Here is a 13,528-nt window from a genome sequence, read left to right on the forward strand (position 1 = left end):
CCCCTCTGGCTCCTTCGCTTCTCAGGCTCTAGCTCCACACTGGCTGGCTGCTGTTCCTAGGCTGCCCCCAGCTCTTTGCTGGCTTGGGCCGTCTGCCTTGCTGTCCCCTACTCTCCCCAAACCTGGCCCATTCTCATTCCTTGGCCTCGCTTAACTGTCACAAATGCTTTCTCCAACCAGCCTCACATCACAACCCAGTTTCTCTGCTTTTTATCAGCCCATTCACTCCCTTCCCAGAACTTGTCCTGCTTGATGGCATCCTGTTCACTTTTTTACTGTTTATTATCTCTCTCCCCCTAGATGATAAGTTCCCCAAGGATCTTATCTATCTTGTTTGCTGTATTATTTAAGGCACCTGGAATGTGGTACAGAGCAGGGGCTTGGTAAATATTTGTTGAGTGATGATTGAATGACCGTCCAGGCAGCAGGTGAGGGGACCAGTTTAGGGTGAGGTTGAGGAGGGCTGCATGCAGCTCAGCTTTGCGAGCTTAAATCTGAGTCCCCAGATTAGGTTGCCTGCTCAGCAACCTTGCCTCTTTCCCAGACCCTGCCCAGCCCGAGCCTCAGCCCTGGGCCCAACACCTTATTCTCTGCTCCCACACAAAGGTGGGCTCAGAACTGGGCTCTGACCCAGACCGCATTTTGGTGGTGAAGGTGCAGCCCTGAATAGCCTCAGGTCTGCTTCCTCCTTTAGGCCTTGGCACAAGCTGTTAGTTCCACTTGTGGTGCCTTTCACCTCCTTTTCCTGCAGAACAGTCGTCCTAAATACCAGCTCCTCAAGAAGCCTTCCCAAAAGAAGGAGCACCTTGACCCCTTCCAAGCCTTCTAGGAAGCCCCCAGTCCTGGACACCTATGCTTATCCCTGACTTCTGTTCCCGCCTAGACTGTGAGCTCTGGTGGGACTACCATGTACAGTTGCACAGGTTGCCCACTGCAGAACCCAACGTTGCCTTTCAACCATAGTCATGCAGTGCCGTGGCCTGGAGCCCAGTCTGAGCTGCTTCTGCTGCTCACCCCTTTAACCGGCCCCTCCATAGTGTGTGGTCTCTTGATCTCCAGGTTTATCCACCAAGAGACTGGCAAACTAAACTCGAACTGACTTTACCATCAGCTGATAGCCCCAGAGACTCTATTACACCTGGGCTGAGCGCAGCCCATCTCCTACCTTCACCTAGCTCTCACTCAGAGTCTATTCCCATACTTCCCAGGTGAAGTAAAAGTGAAGTCGCTCAGCAGTGTCCAACTCTGCGACCCCATGGACTGTCAGGCTCCTCCATCCATGGAATTTTCCAAGCAAGAGTACTGGAGTGGGTTGCCATTTCCTTCTCCAGGGGATCTTCCTGACCCAGGGATCAACCCGGGTCTCCAGCATTGCAGGCAGATGTTTTTCCCATCTGAGCCACCACAGGGGGAAAGCCTTATTTATATCCCACTCCACCTGCTGAAGCAGCCAAGTCCATGCTGCTGCCAGCTCTGGCTGTTACATCTTACAGAGAAATGTCATGAGGGAAAGAGGGGACACATCCTTGCCCAGGGACCCCAGCTGGTTCCTCTGTGGCCCAGACGGCCAGAAATGCATTTCCTGCCCTGTGAGCAGCCCGTGGTCTCAGGCTCCAAGGTTTGAAACCCAGAAGTGCCTCCCACCACATCCTCCTCCCCTGCACGTTCAAACCTGTGAGCCCCTCTCTGCTTCAGCAGGTGTTCGGGGAGGTTTTCTTGAGCCCAAGAGGGCTCTTCCCCCAGCCCTTGGGTGGGAGGTGGGGTGGCTCAGAGCCTTCTGCTCTGGGAACTTCAAAGACCCCTCCTCTGCTGTGGCCTTTTGGCTTGGCTTCTGAGAGAGGGGGGTTAAAGTCTGTTGGGCCTGAAGTGGGTGTGGTGAGGGCCCTGCTGGGGTAATGGTGGGAGGGGGGCTGGGCAGAAGACAGTCACAGATAACTCAGGCTGAAACCCAGCCTTGACCTTGATGAGCTGGGGGAGCAATCAGAATGTCATGCACTGCAAACTTTGTTAAAACTGAACACTGATCCAGTGCAGAAGCCATGATCTAGCAATTCCACAGCTGGGCGCCCTGGTGCCTGATAAAAAAAGATGCCCAGTGAAAGAAAATGCAGAGCTGTGCTAGTTGTCATAGCCCAAGGAAACTGCCAGAACACCTCTCATCAGCACTGTTCCCACAAGGGAAAACTCTAGCAATGACAATGGGTACCACTGCCACAGGCAACACTGATGAAATTCCTAGACTGGGTGTTGAGGGAGAGAAGCCTGACTGTATACCTTGTTTATGATACATTCAAGAACAGGCAAAGCCAGTCTATGGAGACGGGGGAGGGGGCGGGGGGGGGGCGGGGGAGGGCACATGGGGACCGGGGTTAACTCCCACCCAGGATGTGCCTGGTAGGAAGCACATGGCTGTAGGGGGCTTGTGGGGGGCAGGTCCTCTTCTGCCTCTTGTATGGATGCGGCTCACGTGAGTGGCTCACTTCGTGAACATTCGCTGAGCGGCGCGCTGACGCCAGGTGCAGTTTGCTGTGCAACAGTGCAGCAGTAAATTTACCAGAACAAAACACAGCAGTGCTTACCTTTAATTCACCTTCCTGCAGCCAGAACATTCCTAACAACCTCACTGCCCTCCCTGCTTCAAGCCCCTCTGGCTCCCCACACACCTTTGGTGCAGGGGGACGGAGCACAGCCCACTTCCTCCATCCAATTCTCATCGTGCTCGGCCTCAGCAGCCAACGCCTTCCCAGCTCCCTGACTTGCTCAGGCTGGCTTCCAGATTTCTGCCCAAGCTGCTCTCAGCCCTGACACCCTGCTGTATGCTGACTCCCTCTCCTATGCCTTCTAATTCCTACTCAGCCCCTATGTCCCAGGGTCATTGCATATCCTCTGACTGAAGGACACACGTGGCTCCATGTCACCAAAGCGCCTGGACATCCCCACAGAGCACTTATCCTTCCTCCTAATCAACCAATGGGTCTTTTTCCTGCAAGAGCCTGGGAGCTTCCTGGGGGCAGGGACTGTGTCTCCTCTCTCTTATGCCCCAAGCTTTACCTGGCCCTGAGCAGCTGTCCCATAATTACTGCTCAATGAATGAATGAGTGAATGGGCCCTGCCCTCACCACTGAAATCTAACGGTCACCAGCCTCTTCACTGGACAATGAGGAAAACAAGCAGGAGGTCCAAGCCTGCTTGGCTGGTGTGGTCACGGCCCAAGTTCAGGGCTATGAGGCTGACTCAGGGGCCATCACTGCCCACTCATCCTCCACCAAACAGAGCTCCACTAAGTCCGACCCCCTGAGCAACTCTGCCCCAAAGCCGTCTGGACCCTGGGCTCATGGCTCAGGTGTGTGGGGTGGGCAGGAAACCCTGGACCACTGACCAGAAGCAAAGCAACTGAGGTGGGGATGAGGAGTTAGGGAACCAGCCAGGGGCAGCTGGGCCTTAGGGCAAACACAGGAAGAGCCCTGTGACCATCACAAACAAGACAGGGCGAGGAGGGGCTGCTGTAGATAAAGAGGTGCAACAGCGACAGGCAACACAGGAACCTTGCGTGAACCCTGGCCTCGAGACAAAGCAGCTTTAAATGGCCTCTCAGCGACCACAGGGGACGGTGGAGGGTGTGTCGTGACCCTTGACTGCAAAACTTCTAAAACCAGACATATCTCTGCATACCACCACGACCTCCAGCTGATAGAACACACATTCGATCTGCTTGCTTATGGTCTATCTTCCTTGAGCGTAAGGATTTGTGTCTGCTTTGTTCACCACGGTACCCTCAGGGCCTGGCACACAGGAGGTGCTCTGTATGAATGCTTGTGAAAGGACTCTGGTGGTCCAATGGGTCCAATGCAGAGGGCCTGGTTTCGATCCCCAGTCAGGGAATCAGAGTCCACATGCTCCAAGGAGAAACCCCACATGCCGCAACTAAAGACTCAGTTCAGTTCAGCTCAGTCGCTCAGTCGTGTACGACTCTGCGACCCCATGAATTGTAGCACGCCAGGCCTCCCTGTCCATCACCAACTCCCAGAGTTCACTCACACTCACGTCCATCGAGTCAGTGATGCCATCCAGCCATCTCATCCTCTGTCGTCCCCTTCTCCTCCTGCCCCCAATCCCTCCCAGCATCAGAGTCTTTTCCAATGAGTCACCTCTTCGCATGAGGTGGCCAAAGTACTGGAGTTTCAGCTTTAGCATCATTCCCTCCAAAGAAATCCCAGGGCTGATCTCCTTCAGAATGGACTGGTTGGATCTCCTTGCAATCCAAGGGACTCTCAAGAGTCTTCTCCAACACCACAGTTCAAAAGCATCAATTCTTCGGCGCTCAGCTTTCTTCACAGTCCAACTCTCACATCCATACATGACCACAGGAAAAATCATAGCCTTAACTAGATGGACCTTTGTTGGCAAAGTAATGTCTCTGCTTTTCAATATGCTATCTAGGTTGATCATAACTTTTCTTCCAAGGAGTAAGACTGGCACAGCCAAATACATAAATATTTTTAAAATAAATAGATGCTTGTGGAGTGAAGGGCCATGGTATAAATCATCCTACAATCTGCCTTTTCCATTTTATAATATGTTTCGAGATTGACTCAGTTCATAACCATTGCACTCAATTCATTCATTTTACCAGCTTTTGGTATCACATTAGATGATTCACACCTTATTTCTTTCACTTTCTGATGATGCTTATTTCAAAACAGCATCACAATCAATACCTCTACGAGTATCTGAGAATATCCCTGGGGTTGGTATCTAGGGGTGGGATCCCCAAGTTAAAGGCCATGTGCATCCTCAGACCTGCTTGATACGGCAAAATGATTCTCCCAGGAGATGATACCAACTCGCATTTCCACAAGTTCCTCCTTTACCACATCCTGGCCAACAGAATGTTGTCAGACAAAATGTTTTGCTTATCTACTGGGTGGGTATGGATGATATGTTTAAAATACAAAGTGATGTTTATTGATCTTAAACTTGGCCATAAACTGTGTCAAACCCTTAACATGCATTAACTTAAACCGTCTTTGCAACAACCCTGTAAAGTAGGAAAATATCACCCCCACTGCAGAGATGAGAAACTGAGGCTGGGAGTTGAGTGTCTTGCTATAAATACAGAGTGAAGCTGTCACCCAACCACGGCGGCCAGACCCACAGCCGGCCTTGCTCGTAACCACTACGCTGCCTGCCTCATAATTTCCATTTTAAAAAATATATATTTTTGTCACTCTCCAAAATTTCTATATTGAGCATGTGTTACTTTTGTAAGAGACACAAGAGCCTTGATAAACTGTATTTTCAGAGAGGTAGTTAGTCTCCCCCTCCTCCACCCCAGGAGAGGCCAGAGTGAGGTCAGGGGCCAGCCTGCAAGGACTGACCCTGGGCTCATGGCCTCTCCTCTGCATGCCCTTCTGAAAGGGTTTCTCCCCAGCTGTGGAGTGGGGCACCACAGCCTTGTCTTGGGCCTTCTCCAGCTCTCCGAGGACCCTCAGTCCTCACTGCCCATCCCCTATCTGCCTACCAGGTCTGCTTGGTCCTGGAGTCCTGATGCAGAAGGGAGCTAAGCACATAGGGGGTGCCACCCTCGGGAGTCACCCAGGTCCGGACCACGTCCACATTGAAGGCAGCCAGGGGAGCCAGGCCTGAGGAGGAAAGAAGAACAATTAACAGGAGAGGCATCGTTATTCCATCACCTCCTGCCATGCTATTATCCCCACTTTACAGATGGGAAAAGCAGGACTCTCATAAGAATGGGACTGGAACACAGGCACATCTAACCCAGAACCCTTGATCCTCCAGCTAAACCAAGCTGTGTCTATACTGATCCCTGCCCCAGGAGGTCTTCTTTTCTTCCCCCTTTGGCCGTGACTTGTGGCATGCAAGATTTTAGTTCTCTGAGCGGGGATCAAATTAGTGCTCCTTGCAGTGGAAGGGTAAAGTCTTAACAAGGGACAGTCAGGGAAGTCCCCCGCACCCCCAGCCCCCGCTCATCAACCAAGGGTCTTTTTCCACAGGAATAGGACTGAAATGCAGGTGTGTCTGATCCAGAACCCCTGACCCTCCTACTAAACCAAGCTATGTTGGCGCCAAGGCCCCGTCATCCAGGAAGCCTTCCTTGGTTCTGTCCCAGAGCACTTCCCACCTCCTCACACCTCCCACTGTTCACTTTCTGTACCTGCCTCAGAGCACATGCTCATCACTGTGTCAGGTACCAAAGTTAAAATAGACTATGGGCCCAATGGAGAGGATCTGCTTACATTCTGCCTACATACACCTCCATCAGCTGACCCAAGAGAAAAGATACGTCCTCAAAAATACCTATTTGTAACAGTCCCAGACTGGAGCAACCCAAATGACCATCTGCTGGGGAATGGATAAACTGATATTTTCAGACAATGAATACTATTCAGAAGTAAAAGGAAACAGACAATTGACATGCACAACGAGATGGGTGAGTCTTCCCTGGTTGGTCCATTGGCTAAGACTCTGAGTTCCCAATGCAGGAACCTAGGCTCAGTCCCTGGTCAGGGAACTAGACCCCACATGCTGAACTAAGAGTTCCCGCAACTGAAGATCCCATGTGCTGCAACTAAGACCAGGCACAGCTGAAATGAATAAACAGAGAAAAATAAATATTAAAAAACTGTAGCAAAAAATATTGCCTGGAGTAGTGAGAGTAGGGGTGGGAATTAACTGAGAAGGGGCAGAGAGGAGCTTTCGGGGTGTTGGAAATAGCCTACATCTCTATAGGCATTTGGATTACAAAGACATGCATTTGTCAAAAATATATCAAATGATCCACTTCAAATTTGTGTGGCTCACTATGTAAATTTTACCTCAGAAAATAAAAAGAACCATAAGCAAATATTGAATTCTAGTTAACATGTATGCTGAAATGTTAAGGGATAAACTGTGCTGATGCCTGCAGTTTACTTTGAAATGCATCAAAATGTGAGACAGCTTAATGGGTGGATAGCTGGATATATATATGGATGGTAATTTACATAGAGATGGATATAAATAAATGTTTTTTATATACATTAATTACAATTGTCAACATTTTGTTGTATTTGCGCTATCACACATATTTTACATATATGTGATATACAAAAATATATATATTGTAAAATCTGTACATTGTTAAGTTGTTAGGGGAAGCACACTGATTGAAACCGCCCACCCTGGCCAGGTACCATAGTAACCATTCCCATGAGTTGTTTTATGACAGGAAATCCTGGTAAGGAATATGGAACTAATAACCCACCACCAATCGGAAGAGTTTGGAAAGGTCAAAAGGAGACACCGCATGTCCGTCCACTTCCCAGAATCCCTCTCGCTAGCATCCATCTTGGCTGAGTGATGTGTGCGCCACCAGGAAAGACTCTGAGTTAGAATGATTGGCCAAAGACCACCAGGAAATGAATCCCATCACCAAAAAACCCGAGACTGTGAGCCACGCAGCAGAGCAGTTCTCCTGGGTTCCCTTACCCTACTGCTCTCCACCCGGGTGCCCTTTCCCAATAAAATCTCTTGCTTGGTCAGCACGTGTCTCCTCAGACAATTCTTTTCCGAGTGTTAGACGAGAGCCTGCTCCTGGGGCCCTGAAGGGGGGGCCTACCCCTTCCTACAACAAACTCTGTCATATGTGGTTGTCCATGGCACAAGTTTTTCAACTTTTCTGTATGTTTGGAAATTCTTCACTAAAAATTTTGGGGGGGAACTTGGGAAGGCAGAATTGATATGGATAGATTGCTCCCCAAAGAGGCTGTGCCAATTTGTACTCCAACAACAGAATGGAAGGCCTGTTTCCCACAGCATTGCTTGACTGTGCAGACCTCTTCGTCTTTGTTTTAAAAGAGTATCTCATCATTTTCTTCCAAGCCTCTTATTATAGGTTGTTTTCTGTCTATTTCATGTACATTATCCATCTTAAAGAGGTCTTTATTATTTTCTTTTTCATTCTTTTGGGCATACAACATAGCATGTGGGATCTTTAGTTCCCTGACCTGGGATTAAATCCACAACCTGCACAGTAGAAGTTTGGAGTCCTAACCACTGGACCACCAGGGAAGTTTTCTTATTTAATATACGAGAGCTTTTTTTTCCCAAAAGAAATTGCCAGCGTGTTACTTAGCTATTTGTTCGACTTCCTTATATTTTTTCCCAAACCTACGTTTATTATGTAGTCAAATTATTTTTCTTCTGTCACTTGAGCTTTGTGTCATGCTTTCCCACCAGAGATCATTCTTTTAATTAACTATTATTTTCTCCGGTATGTTATTTGTTTCATTCTTTTATGCTTACATCTTTGATTCATCGAGACTTTTTTCTTTTGGCTGCACCATGAAGCTTGAGGGGTCTTAGTTCCGTGACCAAGGTTCAAACCCATGTCCCTTGTAGTCAAAAATACAGTGTCCTAACCACTGGACTGCCATGAAAGTCCCTAGATTTTATTTTTGCATATACCCAGCTTTAATTTTTCTTCCCCCCAAATGAAATTGTCCAGCGTTCCTTCTCAACTAGCTTATATTATTCCCATAGGTTTGAAATACCATTTTATCATTCTCAGAATTCTCACATGTAATTTGGTGTCCCCAGGGACTCAGTTCTGCCCCACTGACCTCACTTTCTCCTGCTTGGACACATTCATTAGTCTCCTGACTTTCTCTTTCCAGATTTGTCCCTCCAGGTACATCCTTTCCATATCAGTAGTCAAAAAGAATTTTCAAAGGCATAGTTTGATCGTGCTGTGCCACTGCTTAAAATTACAGTATATGTTTACATGGGAAAAAAAAGGCAAAGTAAAGCTCAGTCTTATCTGTTCAAATACTGCTCAGTTAACAACTTTTTGTCACAATGGCTCTTGACAAGCTATGCCACTTCTTGAGTTTCGCTCAATTTTTCTGTTTTTGATTTGGCCACACCCCACAGCTTACAGGATCTTCATTTTCAACCAGTGATTGAATCCAGGACCACAGCAGCTAAAGCACCAAGTCCTAACCACTGGACTGCCAGGGCGCTCCCAGCTATGCCACTTAAAAAAAGGACATTACTTTTTTTTAATGTTGATATGATGATTTTTTTTCACCCCTGAATACACCAAATAAACATGCTATAAGAAGTGTATTCTGATGTTACATTTTCAGGCAAAAACATATGCACCAATTTACTTACATGAGAGTTTGTAGCCCAACAATATCATAGGAAACAAATCTGCATTGCTTGCCATGTTTGAAAGTGTGAAAGTGAAAGTGAAGTCGTGTCCAACTCTTTGTGACCCCATGGACCTTAACTTACCAGGCTCCTCTGTCCATGGGATTTTGCCATTTCCTTCTCCAGGGGATCTTCCAAACCCAGCGATCTGAACCTGGGTCTCCCACATTGCAGGGAGACGCCTTACCGTCTGAGCCACCAGGGAAGCCCCGGGTTTGGGTAAACCTCATATACTTTGTTTTGCACATGCATGCCCATCGAGGAGCCTGAAGAGATAGTGTCTTCGGTGAGTCTACAGGCTACTGAGTGCACAAGCCATTTCCCTGTGTCTTGATGTGATTTTAAGGTTTAGTATTTATTTTGGCCTCAAAATAGTTCTCTGTGACTTTATTTTTAAAGGGAGTTTGAATGTAAGATAGCCATGGGTCCCCAAAAAGTTAAAAAAGAGTAAAGAAATGGTACAGAAAGGAAAACATACTTTTTCAGTAATGACCCCCTCTCACCCATCCTCTACCACCCACCCCTAAGTCTTCATTTCCTCCTCTAATGAGGACAGCAAGCCTTCATTACAATAAGTTTTATCTATAAATTATAATTTTATATTCAAATTATTGGGTTTTTAATATACACTTGTTTTGTTTGTAAATTTATAAAAGTTACATCATTAAAAGTTATTTAGATATTGGGGTGGCTGGAATGCACCACAGTTTTTCATTTGAAAAATTGATGGAAGTTTTTTTTTTTCCCAATTAATGGCTTTTCACTTGGCATTAGAGATTTTAGGAACAAAGTAAAATCCTTAAACAACAGACAGGTATAAACTATTCTTTTAACTAAAGAAGAGAAGGAAATACAAAGTTACGACTATGTCGTTCTTCATTCCCTAAGGGAGATATAACCATTTAAAATATGTATGTCTCCAATAACATTACTTCAAACTATATAAAGCAAAAATTGATTGAACTAAAAGATTTAACAAGTCTTTCATAGGTATAAGAGCAGACAAAAAAAAAAAGGAAAAAACCAAACCCAGTAAGTATCTAGAAGATCTGAACAACACAATTAACAAAGTTGATATAACTGACTAACAGATAATATTATAGCCAACAATGGCAAAGTAAACATTTTTTTCAAGTACACATGAAATATCAAAATTGACCATAAATGTGCCGGGTCATAAAATAAACCTCAGTAAGTTTCAACGGATTTACATAATCCAGAGTATGTTCTCTGACTATAGTAGAATTAAACTAGAAATCAATAACAAAGAGAAAGCAAAAAAAATCTGAACTTCTTGGAAAATAAGCAATGTACTTCTAAAAAATGTAAGGTCAAAAATGGAGACCTTAAAATATTTTGAACTGAATGAGAATTAAGATAGGACAAATCAAAACGTGTGTGATACAGTTAACACAGTGCTTAGAGGAAACATACGGCATTATATGCATATGTTTTTTAAAAAAAGAAAAACTGAAAACTAATTATCTAATATTCCATCTCAAAAAGCTAAATGAAAAGCAAGTCAAACTCGGAGAGGAATATGGAAGGAATAAAGATATGAGCATATCAGTGAAATAGAAAACTAACCCACATAGAGAAAATCAAAGCTTGGTTTTTAAAAAGAGTGATAAAGCTGATAAACCTCTAGCAACACTGATTAAGGAAGAAAAAAAAGAGAGAAAGAACATAGAAATTACCAATATGAATGAAAAGACTACATCGGAACAGAGCCTAAGACATTTATGAAATAAGAGGATAGTATACACAACTTGGGGCTTCCCAGGTGGCTGTAATGGTAAAGAACCCAGCTGCCAATGCAGAAGACATAAAAGATGCGGGCTCTGCCCCTGGGTCAGGAAGACTCCCTGGAGGAGGGCATGGCAACACACTCTGGTATGTTTGCCTGGAGAACCCCATGGACAGAGGAAACTGATGGGCTACAGTTCATAGCCCAAATAAAGGCAGCCAAATAAATAAATAAAATAAAATTGATTAGTTAAAAAAAATCCTAGCAAATTATCGTGGGGAGTGGGGAGATGTTAGCAAGCCATTTAAAAAATGTATGTGAAAATGCAAAGGGCAATATAATTATGACTGATTCGAGTTCTAGGGCAGAAACCAACACAACACTATAAAGCAATTTTCCTCCAATTAAGAAATAAATTAATTTTTAAACAAGGAAGACAGAGCTGACATTTTTTAAAAAGGAAGAAAGAAAGAAACACAATGGGAAAGAATAGTCAGGTACTCTTAAAGAAGAAGAATAAAATTTTTGGATTTATCATTTATCAATATTATTATAAATTTACAGTTATTAAAACAGAATTATATTGGCATGCTGCTGCTACTGCTGCTGCTAAGTCGCTTCAGTCGTGTCCGACTCTGTGCGACCCCATAGACGGCAGCCCACCAGGCTCCACTGTCCCTGGGATTCTCCAGGCAAGAACACTGGAGTGGGTTGCCATTTCCTTCTCCAATGCATGAAAGTGAAAAGTGAAAGTGAAGTCGCTCAGTCATGTCTGACTCTTCGACTCTTCATGATCCCATGGACTGCAGCCTACCAGGCTCCTCCATCCATGGGATTTTCCAGGCAAGAGTACTGGAGTGGGGGGCCAAGGATAGACAGATAGGTCAATGGAACAAAGAGTCCAAAAACATATGGTCACTTGATTTAGGACAAGGGTGACAGTAAGGTGTCACTCTTTCACAGTAAGGTGAAAGAATGATCTTTTAAATAAATCGTGCTGGGTCACTTGGATATCAACACTGAAAAAAATTAATCTTGACATGTTAGACACAAAAAATCAATTCCTGATGAACTGAAGATTTAAATGTGTGTTTAGATGGACCATATATCTAACTATGAAAAGTGAAAAAGAAAGCTTTTAAGAGAAAACAAAGGGCCTTGGGGTAGACAGATACTTTTTAAACAGATCACAAAAAAACACTAGCTATAAAGAAAAGCATTGTTAAGCTGAACTTCATTAGGCTTAAGAACTGTTTATCAGAAGACATCACTAAAAGAGTAGAGAGGCAAGTCACAGAGAGAGAGGAGATGTTTGCAATACAAGCATCCGACAAAAGATTCATGTCAGAATCTGTGAAGAGTTCCTACAAATCAATATGAAAAAGGCATGTAAGCTAACAGAAAGAAGGACGTTTCACAAAAGAGACTATCCAAATGGCCAGCAATCATATGAGAAGTCATCATTAGGCTTCACAGAAAGGCAAACTGAGATTATGCAATACTGAAACAATGCAAGATCTTATGGGTCCTTGCCCCCCACCCTGACACCTCTGCCTGCCTTTTGTCTGTGGAAAACTTTAGTCAAAGAATAAGTTTTATCCGAGAAGCGAGAAATGCATAATCAAGGGGAAATTGTCAAAGGAGACTAAATAATAAGAACGTAGTCATTAAGCATAGTCAAGGACCTTTAATTCTTTCTCAAGGGCTATAGGTAATGCTCTGAGCCACGTCCTATGAGCTGTCTTCTAGACACACCAGGCAGAGTAGTTAACTACACGATGACCAGGCTGTACCCAGGACAATTCCTGCCACAATTCCAAGAATTGGCCACAAAGAAATGAGAACAAACGGACCCCGGAACTGAAGATTAACTGTACCTAAAACAGTGAAGATGATACTGGTCAGACCACTGATGACCAATTTGAAGATGACTATCAGAGCTGACTGCGGTTTCTGCATGTAGCCACCCCCAACACCCCATTCTTCTGTCTATAAAAGCTCCTGCCCCACTGGTTGCCGGGGATGGGGGGGAGGGGATTGGACTTTGGACAGACATCCACCTCCCCCCACCCTCCAGCTGCTGGCTTCTGAAATAAAGCAAACTTTCCTTTCCACCTATTTGGCCTGTTTACTGGCTTTTGAGCGGCGAGCAGCAGGACCTCACACACACTCTTTCGGTAAAAATACCACTACATAACCACCAGAATGGCTAAACTGAAAAAGATAATACCATGTGTTAACAATAATGTAGAGCCATTAGAATAGTCATATACTGCTGGTGGGGGTGTAAATTTGTGTAACCCCTTTAGAAAATCGTTTGGCTATTATCAACTACAGCTGAATATATGCATAGCTCGTGACTCAGCGATTCTAGCCTTAGGCATAAATCCAATAGAAATATGTTCATAAATTCATGAAAAGACATGTACAAGAATGTTCACAGCCTCACTATTCATAATAACCCCAAACTGGAACAACCCACATATCTACCAACAAGCTGCAGTATATTCACCAATGGAATACCCTGCAACAACAAAAATAATTGACTACAAGGTGGGTAGATCTATG

At 45.0% G+C, this 13,528-nt stretch overlaps 1 protein-coding gene across 1 annotated transcript in view; it reads right to left on the reverse strand.

The window, feature by feature from the left end:
• Nucleotides 1-12,926, reverse strand: part of ITGAE (integrin subunit alpha E) — a 51,616-nt gene extending 38,690 nt beyond the window's left edge. The window contains exons 1-2 of the mRNA XM_068976910.1: nt 12,838-12,926; nt 5,522-5,642 (exon numbers count right to left, since the gene is read on the reverse strand). Of these exons, the coding sequence (XP_068833011.1) occupies nt 5,522-5,642; nt 12,838-12,919 (203 nt within the window). The 5' untranslated portion in view covers nt 12,920-12,926. The remainder of the gene's footprint in view (nt 1-5,521; nt 5,643-12,837) is intronic.
• Nucleotides 12,927-13,528: the final 602 nt, after the last annotated feature.

The sequence above is a fragment of the Capricornis sumatraensis genome, chromosome 8 (genome assembly GCF_032405125.1).
Source record: "Capricornis sumatraensis isolate serow.1 chromosome 8, serow.2, whole genome shotgun sequence".
In the NCBI taxonomy this organism is placed as follows: domain Eukaryota; kingdom Metazoa; phylum Chordata; class Mammalia; order Artiodactyla; family Bovidae; genus Capricornis; species Capricornis sumatraensis.